The 27,852-nt window shown below is 38.0% G+C and overlaps 1 protein-coding gene and 1 long non-coding RNA gene across 2 annotated transcripts in view; both read right to left on the minus strand.

The window, feature by feature from the left end:
* Positions 1-2,965: 2,965 nt before the first annotated feature.
* Positions 2,966-27,852, minus strand: part of LOC106162861 (serine/threonine-protein kinase mTOR) — a 36,142-nt gene continuing 11,255 nt past the window's right edge. Inside the window, exons 21-56 of the mRNA XM_086995115.1 lie at positions 27,565-27,815; positions 27,023-27,109; positions 26,428-26,595; positions 26,032-26,144; positions 25,361-25,616; positions 24,900-25,046; positions 24,440-24,582; positions 22,341-22,503; positions 21,486-21,619; positions 21,109-21,187; positions 20,502-20,641; positions 20,099-20,315; positions 19,596-19,673; positions 19,291-19,398; positions 18,942-19,067; positions 18,565-18,696; positions 18,218-18,336; positions 17,674-17,791; positions 17,285-17,422; positions 12,345-12,442; positions 10,332-10,428; positions 9,862-9,960; positions 9,481-9,603; positions 8,913-9,095; positions 8,326-8,635; positions 7,900-8,035; positions 7,422-7,569; positions 6,991-7,113; positions 6,556-6,638; positions 5,961-6,108; positions 5,532-5,667; positions 5,197-5,277; positions 4,917-4,991; positions 4,472-4,543; positions 4,025-4,130; positions 2,966-3,783 (exon numbers count right to left, since the gene is read on the minus strand). Coding sequence (XP_086851241.1) covers positions 3,768-3,783; positions 4,025-4,130; positions 4,472-4,543; positions 4,917-4,991; positions 5,197-5,277; positions 5,532-5,667; positions 5,961-6,108; positions 6,556-6,638; positions 6,991-7,113; positions 7,422-7,569; positions 7,900-8,035; positions 8,326-8,635; positions 8,913-9,095; positions 9,481-9,603; positions 9,862-9,960; positions 10,332-10,428; positions 12,345-12,442; positions 17,285-17,422; positions 17,674-17,791; positions 18,218-18,336; positions 18,565-18,696; positions 18,942-19,067; positions 19,291-19,398; positions 19,596-19,673; positions 20,099-20,315; positions 20,502-20,641; positions 21,109-21,187; positions 21,486-21,619; positions 22,341-22,503; positions 24,440-24,582; positions 24,900-25,046; positions 25,361-25,616; positions 26,032-26,144; positions 26,428-26,595; positions 27,023-27,109; positions 27,565-27,815 — 4,751 coding nt within the window. The 3' untranslated portion in view covers positions 2,966-3,767. The remainder of the gene's footprint in view (positions 3,784-4,024; positions 4,131-4,471; positions 4,544-4,916; positions 4,992-5,196; positions 5,278-5,531; positions 5,668-5,960; positions 6,109-6,555; positions 6,639-6,990; positions 7,114-7,421; positions 7,570-7,899; positions 8,036-8,325; positions 8,636-8,912; positions 9,096-9,480; positions 9,604-9,861; positions 9,961-10,331; positions 10,429-12,344; positions 12,443-17,284; positions 17,423-17,673; positions 17,792-18,217; positions 18,337-18,564; positions 18,697-18,941; positions 19,068-19,290; positions 19,399-19,595; positions 19,674-20,098; positions 20,316-20,501; positions 20,642-21,108; positions 21,188-21,485; positions 21,620-22,340; positions 22,504-24,439; positions 24,583-24,899; positions 25,047-25,360; positions 25,617-26,031; positions 26,145-26,427; positions 26,596-27,022; positions 27,110-27,564; positions 27,816-27,852) is intronic.
* Positions 13,441-15,058, minus strand: LOC147759799 (uncharacterized). Its single transcript, XR_015331008.1, has 2 exons — positions 14,949-15,058; positions 13,441-14,387 (listed from the first exon to the last, which is right to left on the minus strand). It is a non-coding gene; the product is annotated as an uncharacterized LOC147759799 (long non-coding RNA).

A 27,852-nucleotide genomic window follows, 5' to 3' on the forward strand; every position in this document is an offset into this window, starting at 1 on the left:
AAAGACCGATAACGGAAATGAAACCCGGCAAATAAGTTGATACTTAATAAAAATGAAAACATTTCAAAAATCAAAGAGAAGTACAACGAAGAACATCAGTGTACATGTAGAGACTGTCCCTTTCAGTTATGATTTGATAATACGTCATTCTTGGTTGCTTTGAATTAACAACACCTATATAGACGTAATGATCAGTAAAAAGCGCTGGCACATGCTTCAAATTCAGTGTAACATCAAACGTAAATCATCAACAGAAGTCGTGATAGATTACAGCATGTGTTACCGAAATTCGGGTTATATTCATTAACAAAGCAATATTATTACCATTATCATGGCCATTTTTTACTCACACCCTGAGGTTCATATCTAGTTGAGAACCACGTCCCGGCATTGGCATGCTTCTGCCGTCACTGGAAGCGGCTCTATAATATAGGTATATAGGCCTACTCAGGGTGATAACGACAAACAAGATGCTGATACTGGGCGTTGTTTCCAGTACAGGAGCAAAATGGAAATGCCTTTTTTTAAATGGTGAATAGCTGTTTGATGTGTGCATTGTTGGATATTTGCTGCAGCACCGTCAAATTCTTTTCGGCCACAAGCCCTGGAGAATTTTTAAAGTGATAAAATTGCTGAATGACTTTTTAAAGCAATAACATAGGCCTATGACGATATGAAGATAAGCAACATATGTTTAATTAACCAATTTTAACAAACAAACCATAACACATCGAAATCGATGAAATCAAGTCAGATGTGTCATTTCAACAAGCTTTAATAAACCCAGTCTTCCGCTTTCTCTAGTATAATTTCTCGATCTGATTCAGGATTGCCAACATATTTTACAACAGGTTGTGGGGCTTGAAAAACCTGTCCGCCTCCTGTGCATGCATTTTTCTTGTCCACATATCCTCTCTTAACCAAATTCCAGACGATTGGATCGGGAACTCGATGTATGACCAACGCCGTTAGCAGACGACACCTATCACGCGCCAAATCCACAAATCCTAATTTGGTAGCTTCCCAAAACTTTGTATTGTTGTCCAACCGGATTCCTTTTTCAGTTGCTATTGACGACATGAATGGAGCCTCTGTGTGGAGGCGCTTTGAAAGCGAGGCTGAGTGAAGGAGGCGCACAGTGTCAAGAGAGAGAAGGGAGGCGAAGCTTGCAATGTGGGGCGCAAAATTTGGTGCATTTGGATCCCAATCAGGCTCTAGCCACGCGTTTCTCGTCGGTTCCTGTCGTAGCAGTCCGCTGAAAAGATGCGTTGAATTACCAACTACAGATAGATTAGAAAGGTACTGCACGATCTCAGGGTAGTTTGCAATGACATCATGTCCGCACTTCAGAACGAATCTCGCTCCGGGGCAATACTCAAACGCCCAACGAAACGCCAGAAGCGTTTTAAGGGTGAGATTTCCCTTGGAATCCACAAACCCTACCTTGACAACGTCACCAAACCGAAGAGCTTCATTGGCGATGTCATTTTCCGTTCCTGGTTGTTCCCCTACGAAAAACACCGTTTTTGTCTCCTGAAAGGCGTGCGTCTTAATACTCCCACAAGTCCTTCGGTACATGGACCTTCCGTAATAATCCCACGGCTCGGAGACCACCAGTGCCAGGAGATACGGCGGGGCTTTCGGGTCACACAATGGTCGGTTGATGACGTAGTCGTATTTCTTAAGGTGGTACCAACGGCGAGGCTCCGTTGCCTCCTTACTGGCACACACGTGCTCGGGGAGCATGCAACTGTTGGAGGAGCTGGAGTTTGTGTCAGGGGCAATAACAAGTGCGCTTTGGGCGACCAAAGAACGGCCTTTTGTACGGACCAAGTCAACACTATAAGCTTCCCTGATTTCCCTACGGGCTACGCTCAGAGCGAAGAATACCCATGCGCAAAGCAAAAGCAAACTTAGACGCACTGCTGATATCTTTGGCAGAACTCGCCTGAGCAAGAATGTTCTAAATCGCCTGGCCATCATTTTTAACTATTTCAACGGGGTGAGTGTCCGCGTTTCCTTTCAGAATTCCAAGTGAAAACTTCAGCCCAACTGAGTTCTTCCCTCGCCTTCAAATTGGGTAATCCCAGCAATTTTTCTTTCTCTTATCACTGCCGAATCTCAGCTTAAAATAGGGCACCTTTCAACTGTCAAAAACACCAACTTTTCAGGTTGAAAATAAATTATAAACGTGTACTGGCCCCTAGAGAGGACCTGGTGTAGTTAAATCTCCATGCCAGCGCCACGAGGAATCACTACCACCACGAGCAGAGACGACGCCCACTGTGCCTAGTTACGGACAGTTCATTATCTATGGCTCGGGTAGGTTGGCGCCTAGGAGATATGGTTTCGGTTTTCTGCTTAATAGTTCGTTAAAATCAGGGTAAAAAATTATGTGATTTAAAAGATGGTTCAGGATTTTAAAATGATGCCAGTAGTAAAGATTGGGTAGTTAGGGAAGTTTCCCAGTTGATTTTTTCCCATCGGGTACCAGCCTGTGGCGAAAATAATGAAAGGTCCCACTGCGAATTGGTTTCACTGACTAAACATGAAGTCCTGAGAACAGTTCTCTCGCCCAGCGTGTGAAAACAATGCTTGCACATGTAATCAATGAAGAAAGGGGGAGTCCAAGCCCTGATGCGACGTAACTAGAGGTCCGTGTATAAAACAATCCGCCCTGTTTCAGTTAGGGTAACCGTGACCACTGGGTACAAACTTTGTTTGAAGTCTTCCTATACAAATGAATGGGAACCGGTGTAACGAAACTGAGGGTCCACGTAACAGAAAGTCTTAGTTATAATAGAGTTAGCCTGACCTACGTGGGACAAAATCTAGGGCGAGGCTTACCTGTACAAATGAATGGGAAGCGGACTGTCACGTTTCACCGGACACCGTATTTCAGCGGACCCTCAGTCGCGTCACGGTTCTCAAAATTCAAGATCATTGCAATTAACAGACAAAAACGTATTATTAAAGCCAATGGCGATATTTATTGAGCAAATTGACAAGCCATCAGATGCTCTGGTCAGTACTGGGTGCAATAGGAACATTTTTATTATTATAATTTATTATGAGAAAACCGCAAAGCAATTAAAAGTCAACAATAAATCTGATCTCGATCAGCATATCTTATTCGTCAGTTCATTCCATTTATCCTTCCAATTCCTACAACGATGTGCTGTGACTTAACGGTTTTTATTAACAATGCCTTTATATATGAAATGTTTTCTTGACTAGAAATTCACGCTTTACATATTCAGTTCATAGAATGAAACATAAATGTACTTCATCCTTACATTTTTACAATAAATATTGTTTATCGTCCCAATCACAATCAAGACTACCTTCTTGTCGGTATTTGAAACACTGACAAACTTTTCACAGATGTAAGCACATTTTCCTCAGGAGTACCAACTGAAAGCACCTGAATGCAAAATTGAATCTATCAGCAGAGAAAAAATGCACTGATTCTCATTAACTTGCTATCGCTTATTTTGAAATATGCCTTTTTGTTTTACTCTCCTTGTGCCATCACTAAAACTCATTACAATTAATCATTTGGTTTTACTTGATCAAATTCTAGTTTTGAAAAATACAATTAAGTATACTTAAGCCAATTAGGATAATTAAATCAGACTGAATTTATGGGTGAAAATTGAACAGTTGACAATGGCACACTAGCTGACTCAGAGGCAATAGAGTCCAACGTTGTTGATGCATGGTTACTGAATGTGTAGTGAAATGTCTGTGTTCACCCACGTGCTAGTTTACCAAAATGGGCACCTGAAATGAGCAAAAAAATCGCCATTAATTTAAAATGATAAAACCTAAAGCACAGACATTGTTTTTCTTCTTTTTTTTTTTACTTTTAATTAGGACAAGCTACTTTTACTTACTGCCATTCTGACACAGACAAAGTCCCCATATAAGTTTTTTTTTCTGAGGCAAGTCAATCACATACCTTTGCAAAAATGACAACATTCCCATAGATGTCAGTACATTTTAATCAAGACAAGCCACTTACCATCCAATATAACACTGACACAAATTCTCATGGGAAGTAGCCTGTTTGATAAGAAGGTTGACTTGGGTTGGAACATCTATGGACTCATCTGACTGGAAATCACGACCTGGAATAAAAATAATAAACAATAATACTTTTTCAAAACTGCTCTCCCATGGTTATCTTACAAGCATCAAAGTTGGGTAAAAGAATAGGCATTTACATAAATCAATTCTCTTGCAGTCCAATGAAAAAAATCTACATGTAATGTTCATGTTAACCGTTTTATATGACTGAGGATTGAAGAGAAAAAAATGCGTTTCTCCACAACATTAGCATCAACCGTTAGGCACAACAGTGGCCTAAGTTTGGACTCCCTGTGTTCAGCAATCATAATTACAATTTTACAACATTGTACTAAGTTGAGCTATCCCAACCTATTGGAGTGGAACTGTGTCTTAAGCTCACCTGTCAGTTTATCCCGGACCCTGTTCACAATCTGAATGGCTTTCTTGTTCAGAGCTTCCGGCTGACCGTCTCCTACAATATATCAATAGGACCTTTTTTTAATCTATCTTATTCTCTACCTATTGATTTACTTTATTTCAATCAATTCATCTTTTTTCTCTTCTTTTCAAAAAAAAAAAAAAAAAAAATGTACCTTATTGTCCAATCAAGCATTTTTTTTATGGTGGGCCAAATTAGAATTTTAGGCTTAGAGTTTAGGCCAACTTTCATTTAACACTATTTTGGAAAACAAGCAACCGTGATCCAGCAAAAAAAAAATAATGATAATAAAAAACTCCAGTAAATAATAGATCCTGTACTACGTAAGTTTTAAAATCTTTTCCATTCATTAGACATTCAAAGTTTCTTCTACTATTTATCCATTAAAATAAAAAATAAATCTTACCTAAAGATGTGCTCTCTTGGCCATAGTTTGATGTTCTTTTCTGGGAAGCTATGAGGTCTCCATCATCCAAGATGTCTGGAAATATATATATATATATATATAATAAAGCATACATCAGTACAAAAAACAACCATGCAACAACATTAACTCACATCAGTCTGATGAAAAACTGACAAAATTGACTGCCAGCTTACAGCAAGGAAATTTTTCCAGCTTGTGTCAAACATTTATAAAAAAAAAAAAAAAAAACATTTTCTGCCTGATAATTTCTCCAATTTACCTGTTGTTTCCGTACTTTCAGAATAAGAGGTGGCAGCGGCTGTGCCAGATCTTGCCCTGGACCTCTTGGCTTTTGTATGAGCTAAAATAATGGAGTAAAAATTAGGCCAGATTTATGTTGTATGATATTATTAATTACTAAAAATGGTTTTAAGAAAATTTTGGAATGCTAATAGCCTTCCATAGAGACAAAACTTACTAACAGAAAGGCTCTGTAATGGATCACAGAAAAAAAATCTGCTAGTCAGACATAAACAAGCAGAAATATGCAGAAATTAAAGCCTGACATTCATTGAAATTACTGCTCCCGCTAATTTTCCATTATACTTCACTTACTGTCCATAAGTCTCCAGTTCAGTAAGGGATCATAAACAAAAGCCTCCAGTACAGCCATTAAACTATCTTTATTCTCCCTGAGGACGTCCATCACCCTCTCACATGTCATCTTGTAGTTGCCATCAATACCAGTGACCTAGAATAGATGGGCTGTTTGAGAAACCCACGTGTACATACAAACTCTTTCACACACACACACACACTCACACACACACACACACACACACACACACACACACACACACACACAGTTGCCATTGATAACAGTGACCCAGCAGAGACAGGCTGTCACAGCAGCACATAAACTTACTGTCATTTAATATCTATCATATCATTATTACATATCATATATTTTAAAGAAGAACCATATAGTGTTCTTCACCAATTTTGAAATAAAAATTTCAATAAACAATGGCCCTGCAAACACACCTCCATAGCATTAATGAGCATTCTCGTCAGGCGGAATGGGATCTTCTCTGGAAACTTTTCTCTGGTCATGGCCACTTCAAAACAGTCGCCAAAGTCAATATGGATGATTTTCCCACTCATTCTGTCTAACATCAAGTTTGAAGGGTGTCTGAAATAAAAAAGGATTTCAAAGGGTAATTTTCTTATTCCAAACTAATTTGTAAGATGCTGCTTATGGATCATATTTTTGATGTCATTTCAAAATCTAATTTATTGTAATAAAGAGTAATGAATTGTATGAAATAAGTTTTTTTCTAGTCCTGTGGTAAAAGATGAAGGATTAAAATGTTATGACTCCCAGGCAACAATTCACTTACAGTTTATTTTTTAAATGTACTAAGTTAAGAGGTCGAAACTTGAATGGAAACAGGCCCTGGATTTCTCATCATGATGACAAGCCATTTTTACAGTCTGCTGTGATGGTATATACAAAGTACTCAATTAAAACATTATAACTTGAGTGGCAACACATCCTAGAATTCTCTACATGACTAGAAATCATTATAATACTAAGTTAAGACATTTTAATCCGAGTGTGACCACGCCTAGGACTGACCTGTCTCCTAGTCCCAGCACATAGCCCACCATGGACATGACAGCCAGAGAGCGAGTGTAGTTGGTTCTCCTGTCAAACCACACCTGAAGTATACAGAAAGACGGAGATTATAAGGAAGACACACATGTGACCATTCAGTATCTAGTAATTTAGTACCTAGTAATTTATTACCAAGTAAAATTTATTATTCATTAATTTGAAATACACTATTGGACTATTGTGACTAAATCACTATTGTGACTAAAACGCATTAATTGTGTGCAGTGCAATTCTGCCCTTCTACCAAAACAGATCTGTAGCAGAAAGATCAACACTAGATTTTAATCCGAATGGTCAAAAACCATGGACAAGATGCTTACAATTTTGAAAAGTTTTGATTCAAAATTTAGATACTGTTTCAAACACAGATGTGCATAAATACTGTGATGAACATACCTCAGAGCTGGGGCTCTTGAACCAAAGTATTTTTGCCAGGTCGTCTCCTTGGGTGTGCTCCAGAGCATGTTCAAACACTTCCACTTTCTGCATAAGGGTTAAGTGGTCATAGTCTGGCGCCATCTATAAATGGAAATGAGAGTTAAAACAGTGACTACAGTCTAGATGTGAGGGCATTTCACTGGTCAGTATTTATCAAAAATATTTTCTGTGTAGGAAGATAGCACTAATCAGATTAAAAGTTGTAGCACCCAATAATTTTGTTGCAAATTAATATCATTTATAAAATAATGATAATAAGTATATGCTTATGGTCAAAATATACAAAATGTAATTAAACTTTTTATTGCTTCTTCAGTTACGGTAATGCAAACACAATTTAAACTGTTTGACACAACTTCAGAAGCATTCAAAATCTCAAACCACTTTACCCTCAACATTATCCTGTGCTCTATGTTCAGCAAGATCTTCTTCTTCTCCCTGTAGTCTCTGATCAGAGAGTGAAGGGTGTCACAGTGGGGGACCCAGCCTATCAGGCCAGAGTTGGTGGACAGCGGAATGATGGAATATCTCTGGATGCTGAAATCATGGAAAAATTGCTATCAAAATACTTATAATTCGAGAAAGTGTAAAGCTTCATTGTGGAGTATCTCTGGATGCTAAAGCTATGAATTAAAACTGCCATTGTGATAATTATTAATGAATTGAGATACTGGACATAATATCAATATGGAATATCTTTGGATGCTGAAACCAATAATCAAAATCATAACTAAATTAAGAACCTAGTGAAAACAAATGCTTATGACTGATATGCGAAAAAAAAATTGAAAAACAACAGATTTACGAAGTCAAATGTATGCCTTAATATATTAAGTAAAATGTGACAAGGACTGAATATGTCCTTACGTGAGGTTCCTCCTGAATGTCTCAGGGTTATTCATGAGCAGAGAATTGACCAATCCAAACAGCTGCATCACCCTCTCGTCTTGCCTCAAGTCCTCATGGCCCTTCAGTAGGAACACATATTCCCGCCCATTGCTTCCTGAAGTGACAAAATGATTTCAAAGCTTCATATATCATGTGACAAAATGATTTTAAAACACCCAGTTTACAACCTCACGAGCAGGGGTTCAACCAGTATTGTAAATAGGGCTTCCAAAATGACCAAATATGACCCGAGCAAATATGGTAGCCGTCCAGCCATATAAATAGGCTGTCCTCTACTCAAACAATATACCTTCTATGCAAGAAGAATTAAATAATTATATAATAATAGAGCTATGACCATATACTTTTTCAAAATATCCTAACAAATCTCGAAGCCCCGCTCACCAAATATTGACAACTTCCTTGGCCGCTGCTTGGAAGTGATCACTTGTAACGAACTTTGCACGTAAGAAATCCCGACCACAGGCTGGTTCACATCGTAGGTTCCAGGTACAGCCAGTTCCAGATCGCGGCAACTCAGAAGATTGGGGCTCACATAATGCAGTTCCAGGGAGGTCAGCTGGGGAAGTTGTTTGGATATCCGTCTGAAGACGTGATAGTAGAGGTCCCAGGCTTGGGTCAGGTCCTTGACGTTGTTAGAACGTTGGTACTTTCGGCACCATTCTTGAGCTTCAAGTAGATCACGTCCATAGGCCTGCAGTTGAAATATATTAGACTTTCAAATTAAAGCTGGATTTTGTATTGAGATTTTATTTTCATCACTATTTAATCTATCCTTCTTTAAAATAAAAACAAAGAAAACTTAAATATAGGATAAATTTTCCATACATCTCCAAATTGTGGTAATTACTTAATCTTTTCAGAGGGAAAAAATACTTTTCCAAAATTATTCCAAAATTATGAATCAAAAAGACTGATAATTTTCCCCATTGAAAAGATCTGAGTCATAACCGTTACCATAGTTACATCACCTGATTAAAGGAGGTTTCTTTCAGTGTCTGTGGCCCTCTCTCCATCATACAGTGGAGGGGCTCCAAAGTGGCAAACATCCCCTTGACGTTCCTCTCTCCAAAATAGAGGCGAGATGCTTCCTCAAGTCCTTCATGCCACAGTTCATGCCACAAGATGGCGACACGGATCAACTCTTCACTCACCTGGATTATTAAGCATAGTTAAAACTTAAAAAATTATATTTTAATATGATTTTTATGTTTCTGTTGTGTCTCATCACAGGTATTAGAAAACATATACTAATATAATAACTATACGATATATGCCACAACAATTACAGATGTGACAAAACTGATAAGTTTGTTAGCAAGTGCAACCAATCCTACTTCTGAGCGAATCAGATAATTTTCTCACCTCTTTTTTTATCAAAATGGAAAAAATTACATTGGGTATTGGTTTGGTAAGCAGAAGAAATTAAACTGACCCCAGGAAATGTCTCAAAGCTGTTGTAAGTATGCTCTAATATTGCTCACTCTGTTGGTTTTACATTTCCACCATTACATATTCTTTAATTTACAGTATGCTCACCAGCAAAGCTTGCTGGACCAGGGTGTTGCTGTGTTCTCTCATGTTCTTTAACACTTTGTTGGCAGCCGCCTGGCGTGCTGGGACGTTCGACTTGCACGCCACCGTCAGAGGGTAAATAAGTGCCTTGAAGTATTAAATATGATCACAGTGAAGTACAAAAACATTCCACTGAAGACAATATGTGATAAATGGTTAATGTTTAACTAAAAGAAATAAATGACAAGAGGTTAGACCAGTGCATTAAAATAATACAATATCATTGAAACGGAAATTATACACTGCTAATGAAAATGACAATTTTAGGGTTAACACTTCCAACAATTTCTATGAACAGGATTAAGTGTAGATGGCAGTCATATCAAGATGGTCCCAATTCCTCACCTGTGGGTGGTGCTTTCCAATGTCCATGAGGAGCTGGTGTATGAGTTTTCCCACCAACTGTCTGGGAGTGTCTATTCTGGCAATCAGCTGGGGAATGACCTGGTTTTAAAAATAAATATATTACCTGTATTTGGGGGAAAATATGGAACACATTTTTGAGGTAATTTGTTTTGATATAGCATTGATTAAAGCAGCCCCAGAAGTACATTTTGCTAAATTAAAGTTCTTAATATACAGTGTGGGTTAATAAATAAATCAATTAATTAATTAATTAATTAATTAATTAATTAATTAGTTAATTAAATCACCACATCAACATTATAATAAATACTGCAATGTCAACTGTGCAAGCATCTGAGTTTAGTGGGAAAACTTTCCTCTTTTTGCACGAATCAGGCCTCTGGTTTACCAATCATCAACAAGAACTAAATCAAATGCTTTTTCTAAATCCCAGTGTTGCTTACACCTACCTGTAACCAGTTGTCAATCTGGATTGTCTTGATACTCTCAGTCAGGGCCTCATACACTTCTGACCACTGGCCATAGTCAAACCACAGGGTCAGCAACCTGAAAATGACCAACAGTCAAAGGAAATACCAGTTCAAAGTGACCAAGGCTGCTCTAACCCTACAACAGGGTCAGCAACTGGAAAATGACCAACAGTCAAAGGTGGGCCTTCTGTATGAAGGTACAGATATAAAAGTCCCAGGAACAAGAAAATGAAAGTGGACATGGTCTTCTATTTTTTTGTGCCTGCTGACACCCTTGCTGCACAGATGTTAGGAGGATTCAAAGAAGGTATAGGTGGCGCCAAATCACCATGTAGGTCATGTGATGTGTGTAAAAAAAAAAGAGTCAAGTGAGATTTGCCAAAGACATGTGCCAATCTAGAAGAAGCGAGTGCTGATATAAATGTCCCAGGAAAAAGAAAACAAAAGTGGCATGGTCTTCTCTTTTTGTGCTTGCTTACACCCTTGCTGCACAAATGTTTGGAGGATTCAAAGAAGGTATAGGTGTCACCAAATCACCATATAGGTCATGTAATGTGAGTAAAGAAAATATGAGTCAAGTCAGATTGGCCAAAGACATGTGCAAATCTAGAAGAAGTGAGTGCTGATATAAACGTCCCAAGAACAAGAAAACGAAAATGGCATGGTCTTCTATTTTTTTGTGCTTGCAGACACCCTTTCTGCACAGATGTTAGGAGGATCTGAAGGTATAGGTGGCGCCAAATCCCCAAGTAGGACATGTGATGTGAGTAAAGATAATATGAGTAAAGTCAGATTTGCCGAGGAATGCCCTGTGAGAGATGAGCAGGAGCACAGCGATTGCGTAGTAAACTGGAAGAGGTGAGAAAGAAGATGTAAGGGCATCATTCAAAAGAAAGGGGGCTCAATGGTAGAAGCATTCTTCATGATGTTCCAGGATTTTCTTTGACCAAGTGTCTACTACATGACCCAATGCATGTGATACTTGAGGGTGTTCTTCAAGTACAGCTTCGTTGTTTGCTGCGAGCAACCACCATGCAGAAAAGGTACATTTCTTTGGATGAACTCAGTACCAAAATCCTCAATTTTTCCTATTCAAAAAATGAAATGAAAGATAAACCACAGATCATTAACAGAAAATGGCTTGATGAAGGCCAAACATTTGCCCAGTCAGCTGCTTTAATGAAAAACTTGATCACAACATTACCCTTCATTTTAGCAGACTACATCCCAGAACATGATGAATACTGGAGGAATTTCTTGCTCTGCCTGCAAATTACCCTCACTGCATTATCACCAGTGGGATCTAAACAAACATTGGAATAGCTGTGTACTCTAACAAATTCAAGAAGCTTTATCCAGATAAATCATTCACACCAAAGATGCATTATCTAGTTCACTTTCCAACCCAGCTTCTCTGTTTTGGTTTGGACCACTTAAGAACCAGTGGTGCATGAGGTTTGAAACAAAGAACGGGTTTCTTCAAACTACAGAGATAGTTCCAATATCCCTCGCAGCACATCATCAGATGTGAATGTGCATGCAGATGTTAAGATCAAATGGTACGAGGTCAGAAATGTACCTTTACCGGGGCGATAAAGTTGAAGAAGAGGAGACCATCCCCATTTCCTTACTGAATCACAAAGAAGAAATCATTCAATGATTGAATAATAACCCACAAGAAAATCTGTGTGGAGACACAAAGGCATTGAAAACATCATAACATACCAAGTGGGAACTGTTTTAGTCAGTGAATATGAACTTAAGCCTGAGCACAGTTGTTTTTGGAGATAAATAGTATTAAATAATTAAATAATTGACTTCTGCCCACTGAGTTAGCTTTTGAGGTGCAAAACTCTAGTAATATCAAAGAATATCTCTACCACAGATTAATATTTCACCTCAGTGTGTCCTGCAGCGAGTTCCCACTGGATAAAGCTATGGAACGGAAGAAGTAATATCAAAGAATATCTCTACCACAGATTAATATTTCACCTCAGTGTGTCCTGCAGCGAGTTCCCACTGGATAACGCTATGGAACGGAAGAAGCCCTGGACTGCTGGGATGCAGTACTTGAACATCTTGGCCGTGTTCTGAAAAAAAAAAAAGCAGATTAGGTAAATGGATTTTTTTTCATATAAGAGTTCTTTAAAATCTTTTATTCTTTCTTTTGTGTGTGTGTGTGTGTGTGTGTGTGGGTGGGTGTGTGTGTGTGCTCTTGTGCACGCATTCTAACCGAGGACACACACCCGCCCGAAACCCACTAACCGAGGACACACCTCCAACCGAGGACGTCCTCGGTTGACATAAGCAGTGGAATGCATAAAGGGGCCCATTTCAAGTTAGGTGGTGAAATTTGACGCTATTCTGAGCCAGTCCTCGGTTATGCTGTATAGCGCGGGCCAAATTCCCGCCACGAGTGTATCAGAAATACTGTCCAACTTTTTGTCTGAAATCGGGCTATACACACGCGTCCTCGGTTGTGCTGTTAAGGGCGGACCAAATTCCGCGTCCTCGGTTGTGCTGTAAAGGGCAGACTAAACTGAAACTAATGTTATATCTCAGATGTCTATATATTCAGTAAGTTCATATTTTTAAACTAAAGGTCTTTTTTATCAAATTAAGCTCTCCTAGGCCGTTACGTAACTACATAACTATCATCGCACTGTACATATTACGGCACGCTTCTTTATTAGTACAACTGACTTGGAGTGGTTTAAATAAAGAAGAACTGTCTGAATTTGTGGCTCACTCGGTAGATCTTAGGACCAACAATCTTTTGAGGGTGCAAGAATTACTAGTAAATGAAAAGGGTAAATGGATCGTCCGTAAACCCCCTTTACACTGGGGCGGCGTCCTTTGTGCGACCAAGAAACTGGCATCACTGTGGTCGTAGAAAGGAGGTACAAGCATTGCTTTGGTTGAAAAAAATGAATATTTGGTGATTGGCCAGTTGTCAGAAAGTTAAGTATTATAATTTTGTACTCTCAAATGGATCCGTACTACAGGACGCAGAAAGGACGCCGTCCAGTGTAAAGGGCCCCTTAGCTAACTATGAATTAATCTACCCCTGACAGTTTGAAGAAGGCTATGACATTATGAAACATTTATTATTACATAATGGCTCTGCGAACTACAGTCACTTCTTTTCACCTGTAGATCTGACCTGTTTGTTATACACCTGGCTGCTAGAATAAATACTAAATCTAACAACTGAAGTGAAATTATATTTTGAATGGGCCCCTGTCGGTCCATGTCGCTAACACAGAGCACACACATTCATAAACACCGCATTTGCAAGAACCGCTTTGTGAAATAAAAAAAAGAAAAAAAAAAGACGCCCCGACAATTACGCGTCCTGATATATAGGCCTACAGTTCGGATATGCACACGGCAAAAACGATTAAGGGACCGTTCCCAGATCCTATCGTACTAACTATGGATCGATCTCTCCCAGAAGGAATGCTATATAAATTGCAATCAACAGAATCAGTGTGATCTGGCCAATTTTACAAAGTTGCTGTTTTTCCCTTTTCTCAGCATAATATTATATGCGATGCAACATTTTAAAGAGAACCGATAGGTCTATTTTCATGAAACTCACAGAACTGATGAATATTAGTTAAACGCAGGTCAAGTTTGAAAATCTTCATAATGGGCTGCTTTTTTTTCAGAAAATTTGCTGTTCTTTTTGCTTTTTTCAGCATACATGCAACACTGTAAACACAGTTCAAGGAGAAGCAATAGGTCTATTGTCATGAAACTCACAGAACTGATGATTATTAGTAAAAGGGTTGTCAAGATCAAAAATCGGCATATCCGGGCCATTTTTTGTCAAAAGTTATGCTGTTTTTTTCTGCCATTTTCAGCATATAAGTAACACTGTAAGCACATTTCAGGGAGAACCGATAGGCCTGTTGTCATTAAACTCACAGGAGTGATCAATGTTACCAATATACAAATCAAGTTTGAAAATAGGATTGATTGGTTGAGTTTTGTGGAAGTTGTGCCTTGTTTTGATATATATAAGTGGTTTTCCTCAGATTTGATTGTCAGGCATGTTGACAGCTTCGTTATTGAACTAACTAGATATGTAAATATGTTAGTGTTTTTGTCTGAAATTTTCTGCATCTTTACAACATTGCTAGTTGATTATATAAATATGACGGTAAACATGTTATCATGTACTGTGTAATACAGTGTCTCAAAATGGAGGCAATTGGGTGATTATTTTCAAAAGTTTTGCATTTTTTCTCCTTTTTTCATTGTACATGCAACACTGTAAACACATTTCAAGGAGAACCAATAGGCCTCTTTTCATAAAACTCACAGAACTGATGATTATAAGTAAAAGAATGGTCAAGATTGAAAATCAGCATGACCAGGCCCTTTTCTTTCAAATGTTACAGGGGTATGCTGTTTTTTTTTTTCAGCATGTAAGTAACACTGTAAGCACATTTCAGGGAGAACCAATAAGCCTGTTTTCATGAAACTCACAGGAGTAATCAATGTTGTCTATATACAAATCAAGTTTAAAAATAAGATTGATTGGTCGAGTTTTGAGGGACTTCAGCTTTTATTTGTATATAAGTGGTTTACCTCAGATTTGATTGTCAGGCATGTTGACAGTTTCGTTATTGAACTAACTAGATATGTAAATATGTTAGTGTTTGTCTGAAATTTTCTGCATCTTTACAACATTGCTAGTTGATTATATGAATATGATGGTAAACATGTTATCATGTACTGTGTAATACAGTGTCTCAAAATGGAGGCAATTGGGTGATTATTTTCAAAAGTTTTGCATTTTTTTTCTCCTTTTTTCAGTGTACATGCAACACTGTAAACACACTTCAAGGAGAACCAATAGGCCTGTTTTCATGAAACTCAGAGAACTGATGATTATTAGTAAATTAAAAAGAATGATCAAGATTGAAAATCAGCATGACCAGGCCATTTTCTTTCAAATGTTATGCTGGGTTTTTTTCAGCATATATGTAACACTGTAAGCACATTTCAAGGAGATCCTATAAGCCTGTTTTCATGAAACTCACAGAACTGATGATTATTAGTAAAAGAATGGTCAAGATTGAAAATCAGCATGACCAGTCCCTTTTCTTTCAAATGTTATGCTGTTTTTTTTAAGCATATAAGTAACACTGTAAACACATTTCAAGGAGAACCAATAGGCCTCTTTTCATAAAACTCACAGAACTGATGATTATAAGTAAAAGAATGGTCAAGATTGAAAATCAGCATGACCAGGCCCTTTTCTTTCAAATGTTATGCTGTTTTTTTTTTTTTTTTTTTTTTTTCAGCATATAAGTAACACTGTAAGCACATTTCAGGGAGAACCAATAAGCCTGTTTTCATGAAACTCACAGGAGTAATCAATGTTACCAATATACAAATCAAGTTTAAAAATAAGATTGATTGGTTGAGTTTTGAGGGACTTCAGCTTTTATTTGTATATAAGTGTTTTTCCTCAGATTTGATTGACAGGCATGTAAACAGTCTCATTATTGAATTTACTAGATATGTAAAATGGGTTGTTTGACAATTTCTGCATCTTGACAATATTGCTAGTTGATTATATAAAAATGGTGGTAAACCTGTCATCTTGTATTGTGTACAAAAAAGTGCCAAAATGGAAATGAACTTGTATCATTGTAGTTTGTCAGATTCAATCATTCACAATGTTCGGAATGGAGGAAATTGGACATTTAAACTTGTTATATTGATATTTTTGCCATCTCAACAATTTTCTTAGTTGATCATGTGAAATGGCAGTAAACTGTATTATTTTATGTAAAAAAGTTAAAAATGGAAAGAAACCCATTTCAGTACAGTGCTCTCTTGTATACATTTAGCATTTTCAAAGTATGTCTTTGGAGTTCCATGAACCTGAAAACCTTTGCTAGTCACATTTTCTGAATATTCATGATACTAATATTTTATTATAAAAAAATTGATGATCATTATGCTGTTAAGCATTATATAATATTGCATCAAATTGGAAGAAAGCACAATTTTGGGTGCTGCTGGCATGATGTCCTCAATTGTAAAATTGTGTACTGTGCAAGTCTGTATCCAATGGACGACACTTTGTGTTATCAAAATATAAAATTCATGATAATAAAAGAGTGCTAAATAGAAAATAAGCATTATGAAAATAAAATGTTTGAAAACGAATTTCTTTGGTCTTTTATTTTATTTCATCAGTATCCTTTCTTTTCCTAAATTAATTGATGTTTTATCTCATAATCTTCAATTCTAAAAAAGTGGCAAAGCCCAGCATTAAATATTGTATAACTGTTCATTTAATCATCACCTCTGGTGTTATTTTGGAATTTACCTTAAATATGAAAGAATTTCATAAAAATGTGAATTGCTGCAAAGTAACGCTATATAAAATTTGCTTTGCATTAAAAGTACAATCATTATTACATGTAGATGCATGCATGTCCTCGGTTGTAATGTGTATTGTCTGTCCATGTGTGTGTCCGTGTGTGTCCTCGGTTAGAATGTAAAATTCTTGTCAGCAAAAAATTAGTTTTTATAAAAAATTAATTTATAACATTCATACTCGAATAGATTTTACCCTAAATTGAATGTTTTTATTTTGATTTAACCAAGGAATAAGATGTCCTCGGTTGTATGGTGTTGTGCTGATGTCCTCGGTTGGTACACATAGACAAGTATGTGTGTGGGTGTGTGGGTGTGGGTGTGTGTGGGTGTGTGTGGGTGTGTGTGTGGGTGGGTGGGTGTATCATTTCTTCTCTAAAATTCCTACCTTTGATTAATCTTTTTCAATCCTTTCCAGTTATCAGGCAGAAGGCATGCTAAATAATCACAAGCAAACTTAAGACAGTGTACATGGATGTATAGCTCCACCAAGCAGTGAAAGCTATTCTCCCATGCTGCTAGGTACTCACACTCTCTCCTCCTTTGACTGCTTCTCCAGACTCTTTCTTCCCCACAGCTGCCCCTGTGCCATTCTGGGTGGTGCTCTGTCCCTGCTGCTTGAAGAACAGCACTGCTTCGTAGTTCATGTAGGCCCAAGCATGCCATGCCTGAAATCCAATTAATACATGAGAGAGAGAGAGAGAGAGAGAGAGAGAGAGAGAGAGAGAGAGAGAGTGTGAGTTTGCATGTCTATTCATGACTGGATGAGTTCAGGCAAGAAAAAATGCTTCAAATGGTGTCCCTCGACCACCACAGTCCTTTTATTATAGGGGAAAAATGAGACAAACATATATATAATTGGGAGAGAAGAAGAGGTCATGAAGGTTTAAGGTCAGAGGAAAGGTGAAAGGTCACTGACCTTGTACCAGTTCCTGTCATGCTCAGTGGCAGCGCTGAAGTACTGCAGCACCCTGGGTATAGAATCCTCTGTTATTCCCTGGACATCTTCCAGCCAGTCGCCTAACTTCAGGTAGCATCTGAATTGATAAAATATAAGGGGGATTACTCATTAGGTAGGTGAAATAATAATGTTAATTAATGAAAACAAGTTTGTGCAGTTCCTGAGCTTCAGGAAGCATCTGGGAATAAGGAATTTAAAGGAAGTTTATACTGTAGCAGGCCTCCGTATATTCAAATAATGTAAGGATCTGGTTTATAATTTAAGGAGTAAATAAATAAATGAATTTAATGTTCTCTCGTGCTGTAGCATGGCTCTATGTACCTTAATCCACACGGTGGTAGTTCAAGAAATTACACAAGTTATTAGCACAAAGGGTCTAAGGCAACTGAAACCTCCATTTATTCATTTTTGACTAGTCTTGTTGTCTTGTGTTGCATACTAGACCTAAATTGGTTTAATAAAGCTTTGGGTGTAAACACACCTCATCCACAGCAGCACTTACTTAGCCAACAGTTTGTTATACTCCGCTTTCTGTGAGGATTCCTCTGGGGCATTGAGCTGGTTCACACGTGGCTGGAGAGAGTTCTTCACAAAACGATGCAGATTTTCAAATGCTTCGTTCTGAAAAATTAAAGCCAAAATGATCATAAAACCCACTCCTTTGTTGACAGTCAACCAGTCCTTCTTTATGTTATCAATGATAATAAATAAATAAATAAATAAATAAATTTAATTAATTAACTGATTAATAGATAAAAGCAACAACAAAAATCCTCTCATTTTATCATTTTCCCCTAATTTATCTTTAAAATCCACACATACTGAAAAGACGCTGTCATTATAAAATACCTTCTTGTTGCTCTTCCACATATGTTTCATATAGGCAAAGGTGACAGCAGGGTGGCTGGTGGGGATGGTCTGGTCAGGACTCTTAGCCGGGTCAACTCCCAGTAACATGACCAGGGTCCTGTGGGATAATGCCTGGAATAGGAGACCATGACTCACTGTTATATCATGTCTTGTCGTGTCATGCCATGTCATGTCAAGCTGTGGCATGTCATTTATGTTATTCTGTGTCATCTTATGTACCCAACAGGTATACATTATGTTAACAACAATCTCTTTATAACATTTAAAATATCATTAAAATTTTTTTTTTTCATATTAAGAAAAAGCACTTCTTCAAAGCAACACACAGTCTCAAATAACCGGCACTATGTACTTACCAGTCTCCCGCTCTTCCTGCAGAGACTGGCGTATTTCAGCCATGTCCTCATGTCTTCCTGGGGGGTCACCACCAGGGAGCGCACCTGGATGATCCTCTGCCAGTCTTCGACCACACGCTGACACCCCTGGGGAGAGGAGCATAGCAGAAAAATAATTACTTGTTTTCTCTTTTCCCCTCTCTCTCTTCATGCCTGTGTGTGTGCATGTGTGTTAATGTGTTGGGAGAAGTCTTAAAGACAACCATAATAATTGTATTATTCTCAATTCTGACAACAGATGTCAGCACTTAGCCTGTATATGAGGACCCATACTACCACCATGTTCTGACTATAGATGGCAGCACCTTACCTGCAGCCTGTTCCACCATGTTTCCTTGATGGAGTTTCTCCTCTCTGGCACCAGTTTATACTGCATCACCTCCTCCAGCTCTGACAACATCTGAACATTCACCATAGCCTAGAAAATAACATCAACTTTCTAAAAAAATAATTCTTTTCAACAGATTCAATGTCTATCTTCTGAAACTATGATAAATGTCGTACTGAAACAAATAAAATTCCCGTTCAAACATTAAATAAATTTAAATCTAAAATTCCAGATAACATCAAATTATTTCAACCATGTTCTAACTTCATTGTAGTCCCTATACTTACACCATAGGCTCTGTTGTAGCTCTCCCCAGCCATAGCAGTCAGCTCCGTGTCCAGTATATCACGAGCTTTGTCTATACACTGAATTATAAAGAAGAGCAAACTTATTTCAATTGAATAAGTACAGGTATGCAAAGCACTTTCTTATTTTTAGCAAGTTTGTGGATTGAAGGTTTTAAAATTCTTATTTTAAATAAATATTATTCAGTTTTCAAAATAACATCTTGCATACCAGTAACTTGGAACAATATAGTAAGCTGTTTCAATCTCATCTCAGACATATGTATATTTTTATTACCTGTATTTCAAAAACATAAAAAAGTGAAAGTGAAAGTGAAAACACATGCACACGTACACACACATGCTCACTTAAATACACACATGTGCACATACACACACATGTACACATACACACACACACTCAACCTACACACATAAACTAATACACACACACATACGCACGTGCACACACACACGTACACACACACGTACACACACACACACACCTGTTGAGCCACTGTATACTGGTCCACATGGAGGGCCTGCACAGCCCTGTAGAAGGCCCCCTCCATGCTGTCCCGCGGTATCATACAGCTGTACTCCTCCATGCTGTCCCACTGTCCCAGACCCCAGGATGCCACTGCAGCCAGCCGCGCCATCTGCTGGCGAGTTTCATCACTAGCCAGTGGCCATTTTTCACAGGAAAGCTGATACAGCTGGCCCCTAACAATGAAGGATGAAACATTTGTGAAAAATGGGGGGGGGGGGCATATGTATTTAGATTTATATTTATTTAGATTTATAAGTACATACAACAGTTACTCACATATCCAGTTTTCCAGATAAATCCAGCAGGCCTTTATGTCTATATTAATATATATATAATATACTACTAAGCATATAACCCACCACTCTCCCAGTGCCTCCAAGCATCTCATTCTCCCCAATGTGAGCTGCACGTTATCTGGCTCCTTCTCTTGTTTGGCCTCATAGGCACTCAGTGCTTCAGTCCACTCATGAAGCTTCTCATACCATCTCTCCTGAACTTTCTGGAATGTAGAAATCAACAGAGCAAAGTAAATATTAAATCCATGCTCTGCTTGAGGTATATAATTAATTTTTTGACAAACTGTATCAACTAGTGAGCCCTCCATGAGTGTAGATTTCAGTCATGGAAAAAATTCCATTAGTGAGAAAGATAAGAAATCTTTTCAGGATAATAGAAGGCAAGAACTTAGTTGAAATTGTCATCACTTTTTCCTGTACTGTTTAACTGTTTATCCTCAAAATTTCAACAATATCTGAGAAAAGGTTTTTGAGATATGTTCTTCATTGAAAAAAAAAAGGGAATAAAAACCCCAAACCAATGCTGGTGAAAGCATTATCTTCTTTGTTGGTGGAGTTCATATCAATAACCTAAAACATTATTGCAAAGATAGATTATTTTCTTTGCTAAGAGATTTTAAAAATAACAATTTAGCCTCTTTCATAAAGAAAAGAAAAGGTAAGTGCTTACAATATCTGACTTGTGGTGAGCCATGGCATACTCCAGTACCCCTGCTGCTGCCTCTGGCTGCTGCAGCTTATTGTTGATGCTGAAATACCAGTTATAACCTTAGAAACCTTGTGACAGACCAACTGAATATGAAACAAAGAGCAATTTGTGGTTTTGTAAAAAAACAGATTTGTAAAAACTGTACAGATAATGCTTTACACTAAAACAAATGTAAACAACTTCAGAATCTGATTTTTTTTAGTAAATCAATTAAAATTGGAAAAAAATTAAAAAATTAAAATTGCGAACTTTGCATAACCATTCTGAACCAAATCACAATATTCTAAATAAAAAAAAAATTAAAACGGGAAAAATGAAATTATCTCTCAAGAGTTCACCTTATCAGAGCCTCTAAAGTAGATGTGGAGGCAGTGCGATGGAATTCATCTTCCTTATAATGCAGAGCCTTTGCGAAGGCACGACATCTCATCGCCCTCTCCCCAAGTAAACTAGTGTCCAAGGGTAAGGGGCCCTTCAGGGGAAAGAAATTGAAAATTGCTCACTTACTACGGTAACCATACATGTTTTCCATTTGTAATTTCTTCAAGTGGAATCTTATTTTTTAATTTATACTTATATTAAATGGATAATAACTCTTCGTTTCTGCCAAAAAATGAATTTTCCTGGAGTAAACAACAATTTTCCCATACTTACCATTGGTTAATGAATCCATTTTTACATTCAAAGCTAGTCCCTGGTTTTTTTCTAAAAAGTTTGGTTTTTTGTTAAAATCTCTTAAGGGATTATAACAGAGTGTAGCCATCAATGGAGGTCATGTGGTCTTAAGACAAGCTTAGATATCAGAATAATAGCTATAACTGCCATTTTTGTGGTAAAACAGAATATATTATATTTATATGAGTTATTCACAATGTTTTTATTGTGAAATATAGATCTCATACGAAGAGTTATTATCCCTTTAATTAAGACACCTTTTATTTCTTTGAAATCTCACTGCAGAATACTATGGCTTATTGTCTGCTAATTTTGAAACATCACTTCCTTTGATATTTCATTTATGACACTCACAACAAAGAACTGAACTCAACAAAATTTTCATATCTATCTATTTTTATTTATCATTTTTGGTGAGGGGTGGGGAAGTTTTTTTTTTTTTTTTTTTGGGGGGGGGGCGTAGGAGAGGTAACTAGTACATGTAATTTAAGTTAATTGAGTCAGTACTATAAACTCACCTTTTCACAATGCTCCATGAACTCCGCCAGGTTCAGCAGGGTCTGTGTGATTTCTGGCAGATCCTGTGATGTCAGTGCCTGCTCCAGACTTTGGATAAGCTCGTCTTGCTGCGTCTCGCTCAGCTCCGTCCAACATGACACAAAGGCGGCATTGAACAAGTCCCTGCAAGATTGCAAAGGCAGTGTATGAAATTCAAGGAAATTACTAGCCAGACCGCCGGGCAGGTAACTCTGAAAAGTTACCAGCCCGGCCATGTAGTTACCTGCCCTAGTTATGATAACCCCTAGAGTTAAGAGAGGTATGCTGAGGGGGTCTAGAATGCATTCTGGGGAGAGTAATTTGGAAATGAAAGGGCAATATCATGCCTTATGCATGGAAATTTAGAAATTGGTTGGAATTTCTACCTTGTCAGTGTTGGATTTAGAAGGGGGTCAGGGGGGTCCTGACGCCCCCCTTTTAATTTCTGCAAAAAAACCTCACCTCTTGAAATAAGACTTTCACTAGTTGAATCATAGTTCTAAACCATACTAAATGGCACCATTTACCATCTAAAATACCAAAATATTTCAGGGCCCTTTAGCAGGCGGGGGAGGGCGGGGTGGTAGTCAATTCAGTTTATGTTCACCTTGCAGGCTGTCTCATTTCTTCTTCAATAATTCATTTATAGCTATTATTCCGATTTCATGATATCATTTGATAATCATTTTTGCTTTTCTCTGTAGCAACAAGTATGACCAAATATATATATTGTTGTCAAATAAATCGATCTCTGTGCTGACAATAAAGAAGAAAGAATTCAGCATGAGGGTCCCTTTGAATATCGCTTTTAAGCTTTAAAAGGCGGTCGGGAACGGTCCTGCACGCTAATCGCCCATAGACAGTCCTGCAGGGCCCCGTATCTCGAAAGCATTGCTTATTGAGAATATATATATATATATTTATATATATCACATAGAGGCTACAATATATTATATGGGGCGAGTATGGGCGAGTTATTGGATCGAGATGCTTGCGCTCAGTCGCAAGGCGTGATACTTTCGAGTTACGGTTTTACAAAAAATGTTGCCGCTCGACTAATTGCAAATTGAAGTCACCTTAATTTCCATGGGTCCCAATTTGTTCTCTTTCGTTTGGTTCTGTCGTAATCTTTGTTATTTTTATTTCTTTCCTCAATTGTTTTTCTTTTGAGAACTTCTCTATCGGACTTGATAGAATTTTTTTCAATTTTGACAGCCCAAGATGAAAGCACGTGGGAAAAGAACTACATCTGACGCACGGCGTAAACTCGTACGTTCACTCATAATTTTGGGATTCAAATTTTTGTAAAATTCTCCTTTAATTTGCCTCCGTTGCCTTTATTACTGTTGATTATAAGCACTTCATGTACCTATAAGTCTATTTAATCAATATCGTAACTTTTTATACTTTCACATTTTTATTACTCTCAACCTACAAATTGCTACTCGCGGTATCTCCTCTACACAAAGCAATGACGTAACGTTATCTGCTGTGCACTGAAGCTGGTTAAGAACAATGTGCCTCGTTTCAAATTGTCTTTCAACTGCATATCACACAGACGGAACTTCGAAAACGAGGCCACTGAGAGGGAGACTGTTGGTTACATTTCGATACGTGCGTTCGATTGCAAGCTATGGTTAGTTCTTTGCTTCTGTGAAAGTGGGTGAAAACAGTGAGTTTATTTTGCTGAAATCGCTTGTGAACATAGACAAAATAAAAGGTGAAAATAGGCTGTAAATTAGCCAGCCCGTCGGGCGGGTAATTTGCAAATCTTACCCGCCCGGCCTGAAAGTTACCAGCCTCGGGCTGGCGGGCAGGCGGCCATTTCATACACTGGCAAAGGGTCATCCATTTTCTTTCTTTTGTTTTTTTTTTTACTATTTTTATATAACTTTATATCATTTTCATTTATTTATTACCTTTTTTCTTTTTTATTCATATATTTTGTTCCAGTAGTTGTGTAGCCGTCTTGACCATAAAAACAATTTTCATTACTAAATTCTTTAAATTTGTGAAACAGCCGCCAGCAAGCATTATACCCACTTTGCCAATGAATTACATATCTTAATATGATGCCCACCTTGCCAGTGGATTATAAGTTTGCGCCAGAGCCCAGCAGGAACGCAGCGCTGGCGATGGCGACTCCTTCAGGAGCTCTATACTCAGTCTACGCAGCCACTCCATCCAGTCATCTTTGGACACCCGTCTCGTAGCAAGCCAGGCCTGCGAATAAAGGATACATATACCACAACTGTTACATTCTGCTCTAATATTTTTTTTTGTATTTGTGGATTCTTTTTCAGAGCTGAAGTTGCTAGTCTAAAGGACTCCTGCAGTCATTGCAAAATTCTTCTCTTCAATTTTAATAAATTTCATTGTTTATTAAGCTTTCAGATTTAACAAGGCAGATCTGAACTACAATATAATTTTTTTAAATTTTTAGTTTCATATTTTAAGACCATAAAACTAATCTGATTTGATTTCTTCATCAGATTAAACATATACCATAATTCTTTAAGCTAGAAAGAAGTTCCACTTACCCTCTGCAGGGTTGCTGAGCTAACATGGAGTTTCTTGATTGTCGCCGTTTCAGCATTCTGGTCTGGTGTCTGCTGACTAGGCCGATTACGATTCTGCTTGTGCTTGTACAACAGTGGGTCATCTTCCATTTCTGCATAGGTGGAACCCTGACAGGAATATGAATTACTTTCTTAGCTATACAATATTATCTGAAGACTCTGACTGAGCACATAGGTAGATTTAAAGATGAAGAAAATGGCACCTGTTGGATCTGGCATTGAGGGTGGCAAAGTATACTCATTGAGCTTATTGGCCATGGGGGGGGGGGGAGTATTAAAAAGAACCACCTTTTTGCCAGAAAGGTTCTGCTCTGAATCAAATTCTTATCTATTTTCTGGTAATTTTTTGAGTTGGGTCAACTGAGGGGGTAAAAAGGTGTTGATTTTACAAAGCAGGAGTTCATACCCCACACTCCACCAACCTTGATGATCTTACACAGCAGAAGTTCATATCTCTGGTGAGCCACTTTATGTTTGGTCAGCACCTTGGCCACCATGGGGATGAAGATCTGGTACTTCTTCCCAAGCTGGACCACCAGGGCGGCCAGAGTGTCCATGGCCGTCCCCCTCAGCTCAGGCGTGGTGTCCAGGGTCCTCACCAGGGGGTGGATAATCCTGGACGCAAAGTCCGTCAGGTCCAGGGAGTCGGTCAGACGGTCGACAGTCTCCAGAGCTCCCCTTGAGAAATGAAGTTGAAATGAGTTTCCACAAGGTAAGGGAAGTTTTCAATAACAGATATGACATAAAGGCATGACGCCATGATATCTTTTCATGAACAGCTATGACACACATACACAGTACCATGACACACGCCCTTAATGCCATGACTCACACCCATTAAAAATCATGATGCACAACAATGAACAGCCATGAAATCCAACCACGAACAGCTGTGATGTCCCCTAGGGAAATGCCATGACACTAACACCCATTAAAAACCTCGATATACACTCATGAGCAGCCATGACATCACACTTGTGAAAAGCCACGATATTCAACCATGAACAGCCACAATGTCCTCCAATGGATTACCATGAAAACCACACATGGACAGCTATGATATACACTAAGTCTTATGAATATTAAGACACACCTTCTAACAGGAATAGGCACATCTGCTGAGTCAAAGAGTCTGACAACTGGAGGCAGCAAAAGGTGAAGATAGTCATCTAAGTTTGGACCAAACATCTGCATGGCGTTCAGCAGCTGAGAATGAAACGAGATTAATGTTAAATACTGGTTTTGTATCATGTCTTACTCAAAATAGGGCTGCATGCACTTAATTACACATCCTATTTTTATCGCCTATAAAACATGTCCCCAATTACAGGAAAAATTCCTTTAAAAGGCATGAAAACAAAACTAAAATGTATATAGTATTACTGTAACATCAAAATTATGTACTTTAACTTCTACAGATATCAACAGATATAACTACTTGTCAGCATCAAAATTTTTGATCGTGTAACAAAATTGTTATATTCTTAACCTTTCCAGTCACTTGTCTGCCTGGACTGCTGTCGTGCATGAAAACCTTAAGCATCTGGGGTACGATTTGTGGCAGGTAAATCTTGAATTCCGTCCCCAGCGCTATCACAATCTGCTCTATCAGGAGGATGATTGTGTTCTGCATTGGGCTGTTTGGAGTCCAGTAGTCCTAGAGGAAATAAAACAAGGCAGCAAAGTTGTCAATGTACAGATAAAAGCCAGAAAATTAAAAAATATTACTTAACAGGAGGTTCCCCAGGATTTGGGGTACGAGGAGTTCAAAATGTGAATCTGTAATTTTTTCACCAATTTACAGGGAGTCCAACACTTCATTTCCCGAAAATTTTGTAAGCCGTCCATCAGCCTTTGTTGGACGACTCCCTGGGCAAAGCCTTGTTACTTAATTAAAATAGTAAATGAATCTTGTTTCCTTTAACAAGTAAATCTTTTACTCTGTCCCCAGTTCCATGAACTGAGAATCTAAAGATCAATTCTGATCATTTTCCACTTACGATTCAGATTTTTTCAATTACCATGAAATTCTGAACTTAAAACAATGTCACACTAGAATATATATATATCATTATATAATTTACCCTGATGAGAGAGAAGATATCATCCAAGTAATTCCTGATGTGCTGTTTCACTATGGCAATTATTACCCCCAGCTGTTGGAACAGAAACTGGAAAAAATAATGATCTTTTGTCATCACATACTATGTGTCTTTATAAACCAATTAAGTTAACCATAAAAGTTCAATAATTCAAAGAATTATACAGACCAATATTTTACCTTTTATCCCTTTAAAAAATATAAATCAATCTGTATGTATTTTATCTAATTCCAGTAGTAAGCACACACTTACACATATCATTTTACAGTTTCAAACCTTCCAAAACCCAGGACTAGTATAAATCAGTCTTAATATTAATAAATATCTTTTTTCCAGTGGGTAGAGTGACTGTAGAGTCCCAAGCATACAGCTTGAATTATACAAATCAGACAGTAATACCTTTCTCACTTTCATGTAAAGTTACATATACCAGTCTTAATATACATCTTTTTCCACTAGTTAGAGCATCATATAGGCACTATTTAGAGTTTCCATTCACACAGAACCCACAGTTACTGTAATACCTCTCTGAATGTGGCATCAGAAGTCCTGATAACATTCAAGTAAGCAGGCATAACTTGCTGTATATACGGCACACACTTAATCCCCAGACTCTTAAAGATGAACGTGATTGCCTGGACCACCATGGTGTGGTGCTGCGCCAGCGACGGGTCCTTGATGATCCTCATCAGAGTGGCGATCGCGGTGGCTGGGTAGAACTCCTCCAGAGTCGCCGTGGGCATGTTGACCAGCATTTCACTGGTGCTGTATTCTCCTGTAATGTAAAGATTGGATTAATTTGAATTCCCATT

The sequence above is a fragment of the Lingula anatina genome, chromosome 9, assembly GCF_051362555.1.
Source record: "Lingula anatina isolate TDL-2025a chromosome 9, LinAna3.0, whole genome shotgun sequence".
Taxonomy (NCBI): domain Eukaryota; kingdom Metazoa; phylum Brachiopoda; class Lingulata; order Lingulida; family Lingulidae; genus Lingula; species Lingula anatina.